Raw genomic sequence first — 4869 nt, 5'->3', positions numbered from 1 at the left:
GGAATCATTCCCCAAATCCCCATCATTGCCACCTTCCCTGGATACAGATCCACCCGGAGAGACCGAAATACAGAACAGCAACAAAATAAAGCAAATTCCACAGATTGAATTAGGCTGGAAAAGACCTCTGAGATCAAGTCCAACTTTAGCCCCAAGTGGACCCAAGAACTCCACTGGAGGTCAGCAGGCACAATGCCCCAGGATGATCTTGTCCTAATTTTATTCCTCATCAGAAATGTGGCAAACTAATCAAAATCCATGAAAATAGGTAAAACAGCACCTGGGTGCTGCACTGGTGACATGGGGGATGGGCACAGGGCTGTGACCTGCCATAAAAAAGAGCCCAACCTCACAACAGAAGGACAATATTCCAGGGAATCAATATAAAATACATTTCCACTTCCATGAAGCCTCTGTCCATAAAAACATTTCACTCTGTTAGTCAGCACCCACTTTAAAAAATAAAATAGGTTGTCCTCTCGGAAAATCCATTTCTCCTCTAGCATAGTTCCTTGCAATGTCATTTACAACACAGTAAATTTAGCTCTTAACGTTGTCATCATTGCTATAAATGAGTGAAGAATAATTTAAATATTTGTAGCCATTTTTAGACACAAGGCCAACCACAAAGAACAGGCAAAAGAAAACCCAGACGTGAAACATAATAATCTTTAAAAGGAAATTGGAAGAACGCTTGGAGTTAAACTGGGTGTATGTGATTAAATTCTTATCAGGAAAATCTAATTCTGATGGATAATTCTTGACTAGGTTTAAGGTGCCTTTTTAATTATCAGTTACAGATTAAAAAACTCCACCAAATAAATGATTTCAGAAATTGCTTTAGCCCAAACTAAAACAAGTTAAGAGTACAAAGTATCTTGGACTTTCATTACTTCTAAAATTAATTTTAAAACTACAATAATCAAAGTACTTTGTCATTTATTATTTTAAAAATTGACAGCTGACAAGCTTCTGTTCAAGGGCTTCCTTTTCCCTAATGTTTTCTCAAAGAGGTAATGTTCCTCCTTTTTCAATATTTGCACTATTTTTAATAAATAAAATAATTGGAAATGAGAGGTGTGAAGGGTTCATCGATTATGGGATGTAAATTATTCTGGGATCATGAAAAAGGAACACTTTTCTCCTAGGAATACTGAAACACATAACATCTCCTCAAAAATAATCACCAGATTAAGCAATTACAGATGAAATTATGGATCTGCTCAAACATCATAAAATTTAGTGATGCTCATGAAGGAATTCAAGCAGAGTAATTAACTTTACCATTAATTTTCCAGTCTGAAGGTGGACACTACTTCACCTGTAACCACTGCTCATTAATCCTACCTACTGCCCTTACCTCCTCAAAAATTGCCTTTTTTGGGTCTTTTCTGATGGGCTGCAGGTGTCCTGAATTTAAGTCATTTAAATTTAAAGTGCACTGCTGAAAGAATTCGTTCAGAAAGGAGCAGTTTGATATTAATGGCACAAACAAAATTCCTGCAGTAAATAGTTCCAGAGAAGCTCCAGAAAATAGGAATATATTCAGAGAAAATATAAAATATCAGAGAAATAGGAAGTTTTTTCTTGGTTAGGGATAGATATTTAAAAGATTGTATTTTGTAGGTCAAAGTGTTCATCTTTTCCCCCCTCAGTGTTCATGTCCAGGTGCTAACAGTCTCCCAAAAAAAGAGCTGTCCTAGGAGGAAGAGGATGCTGAGGCAAGGCATAAAGGTATTTCCTTAAGGAATTTCCTCCTGTTGAGTGCAGTCCATCTTTCTCCATGAAATATTTGTATGACTTTACCCAGACTCCTTTTCTGGAGCTTCCAAACCAAACCCCTCCACGTTTATGCTTTGATCTAAGCATTCTCCAGTTTTCTGAAACACTTTCACTGGGTTTCAATATTCCTGCAAAAGCAAAAAAGCATTATTAAAAAAATAATAGAAAAATAATAGAACAGTCCAGTGTAACCTCAAGTGGAACTTCAGTTGTGCTGCTGCCCTGATGCTGCTACACTGATAAACCACCTTGTACTAATTTAATTTAGTTCACTGAACTCCTTGCTAATTAAAGAGTAATGTACCCAACCACAGCAGTTGCATTTGCAGCTCTCCTAAAAAGATTAATTTCCCTGTGCTTCTGCAGCTTTGAAGTCATACCAGCCATATATATTTTATAATTTTTATGGAATGAGTGTGAATTAGAATTGTGTCACAAACATTCTTTTGGAATTACAGGTGCAGTCAGGTGTAATTGTCCAGGCTGGGAGGGTGGAGGGTGTCAAAAGTCCCTTCCAACCCAAACCAGTCCAGGATTCTGGGATTTCCTGTGATTCTACATTCAAAAGTACAAACAAGTTCGGGTCTGTGCAGATAAAATGAAAGCCAAGAACTGAGAACATCTGCTGGATGCAAGACCCACCTGATATTCCCAGGTATTTGAGACATTGGGAATGTATCTGTGAGCTCTTTAGGTAAGTGATTGCTTAATGAAAGAGAAATTAAACAAATGCTTCCTGCAGGGGGGATGTGGAACCCATCAGCTGCTGCATATTCCACAAAATCACGGATTCCCATCACCACTCTATGTCAACACATAAACAGTACCATTCCCTTTTGTCCCTGCTGCTCTCACTGTTCCTGCTCCAGCTGCTCCTTTTGTTTCATTAAGACACTGAGGTTTTGAATCCAAAAGATGCAGATTTAGTTTTCAACACCAATAATTAGTTTGGTGATGATCACCTCACAAATACACATTGCATCCAAAATACACCACAGGTGCCAAGAGGAGTTCCTTTATCCTGTTTTTTCCTACAAATTCCTCTACTTTTGGCATTCTCCATGCACCATTCCATGACATGCCCAAACCTGGGATGTTTCTTTACTCCTGTTCTTCCACCCAGGCACAAAAACTCTTCGCCAAACATTTTAAGTGGAACCTGCTGGCTGTGAATTTGCTGTAACCCTGCTCCTGAGTTTAGGAATGATGGATTATCTCAGGATCAGCCTGGTTAGCAGCTTCTCCTTGGTTCCACTCTTTAACTCAGTGGCCTGCAGATAAATAGCAAAAAGGTGGGAGAGTTCAGAGCTATAACTTCCACAGTGAGTAACTCCTCCAAGGAAATCGTTACTGGGCTGTGCTGTAATGGGCTATTTTGGGACCTGTGGTCTCTGCAGTAGAATTTAAAACCTTTGTTGCCCCATGCATCATTAGATCTGTGTGGTTGTGTTTAAAAGCAGTAAAAAAAAAAAGGAGTAAATATTAAAACACCACAAAGCAAAGCCAAGTTCTTGAATAATAACTGAGAACAAAGGGAAATAAGATCAAGCAACTACAATTCTCCTCAATAAATGGCCCAGATATTCACAGGGGAACCTCTGCAACACCTCCTGAATCAATGCCCTCCCTGCTTTAAATCACCATTCTTCCCACACAGGCTTTAGTTTTCCCCATTCAGCTTCAAATTTAGTCATTACTTATTGGCACCAAGTGCATTTTGGCAATTTTAGTATTAAAAAACATCCAAATGTTCCTTGGATTCCTGGCAAAAGCAGATCCAGCCCCACATTCCTACCAAGAGTATTTTTATTGGCCAGCCCATGAATGTGCTGCAAATGGGAATTCCAAATCATTCTGTCTCAAGATTCCCTAAAAAGACCAATTTTCTAGGATGTGGAAACTGATAGTGATAATTCACAGGGAATTATAAAATCATTTCCCACCAAAAAATAGGGAAATCATAATGCTGGGTATAAAAGCATTCCATAGGGTAAATCCATACATCTCCATTACTGCTCCTTGGATCCCACTAATTATAAACCAGGAGGAAATCTGCTGGGAATAACTGAGGAGCTGGGATGTTCTGGGAGGGTGCAGGCATGGGACCAGCAATTTGTTTGGATAAGATAAACCAGTCCATGATTTCTCCCTGCCAGCAGAGGCTGGAATTTCCAACACCCCCACAATATTTTGTTCTTAAAAATGCTGTAACTTGTTACACATGGAAAAAACTTGTTCAATATGGAAAAGTGGCCTAAAGGAGGGAAGGCAAGAGAAACATTCCCAAGAAGTTTATGAGGCTTTCAAATGTTCTGCCATTCAGTTATAAAGAGGTTTCCATAGGAACTGTCACCCAACGTGCTGTGCCTGACTTCTCCTTGTTCATGGAGAGTGAAAAAAATCCATCCCCTTCCTGTTTTCCAGGTTTCTTGGCTGAGGTTTTTTGCTTTGTTTATGGAGAACTTGGTCCAGCTGCAATAGAAATAAACCCATTATTAAGGAGTTTGTTACTATTATTTTGCAGCCATTAGATCATGTTACTCAACCTTTAATCTTGCATGTGATTTGCATACATTATACCAAGAGAATGGATATTGGGAGCAACTTTATGGAAGTGTCAGAATGTTGGAGAAGTGAAAAGAAGGATATTAAACTCTCTGACTGCATTCCCAGTTTCCTGTTGCTGGTGCCAGCCCATCTTGGGGTGTCTGCCTAACTTCATTACCTCCAAGTGCAGTGGAAGGGTTTTAAAACTGGAAGAATCCATCAGTGTTGGCTGAAGTGGAAATCCCTGGCAGTCTGATAGATCGACTGGATTTAAGGAAAGCCACCAGTTTTGTCAGGACCTTGGCTGCCAACACCTTCCTGAACATTTTCCCTGCAAAATGCCTGTGAAAAATGCTGACTTGGCAGTTTGGGAGGCTGTTCCCTTTATCCATGGAGTTGTTCCAGTGCCAGGTGAAGGTGGGGTGGAAAGATTCCTTTCTGCCCTGTGCTTTTGGCCAAGAGATTCCCTTCCCTGCTGTCCCTGCTGTTGTCCCAGGAGAGGCAATCCCAGCAGAGGGCACTTGCTCAGGCAGTGCTGAA

The 4869-nt window shown here is 39.9% G+C and overlaps 1 protein-coding gene across 6 annotated transcripts in view; it reads right to left on the bottom strand.

The window, feature by feature from the left end:
• Positions 1–4863, bottom strand: part of RAVER2 (ribonucleoprotein, PTB binding 2) — a 34487-nt gene extending 29624 nt beyond the window's left edge. For all 6 annotated transcript variants that reach the window (XM_017740726.1, XM_017740751.1, XM_017740757.1 and 3 more), the window contains exon 1: positions 4508–4863. In XM_017740726.1, the coding sequence (XP_017596215.1) occupies positions 4508–4549 (42 nt within the window). In that variant the 5' untranslated portion in view covers positions 4550–4863. The remainder of the gene's footprint in view (positions 1–4507) is intronic.
• Positions 4864–4869: the final 6 nt, after the last annotated feature.

This window comes from Corvus brachyrhynchos, unplaced genomic scaffold, assembly GCF_000691975.1.
Source record: "Corvus brachyrhynchos isolate BGI_N302 unplaced genomic scaffold, ASM69197v1 scaffold280, whole genome shotgun sequence".
Lineage (NCBI taxonomy): Eukaryota > Metazoa > Chordata > Aves > Passeriformes > Corvidae > Corvus > Corvus brachyrhynchos.
This window is presented reverse-complemented; position numbering and strand designations above follow the sequence as displayed.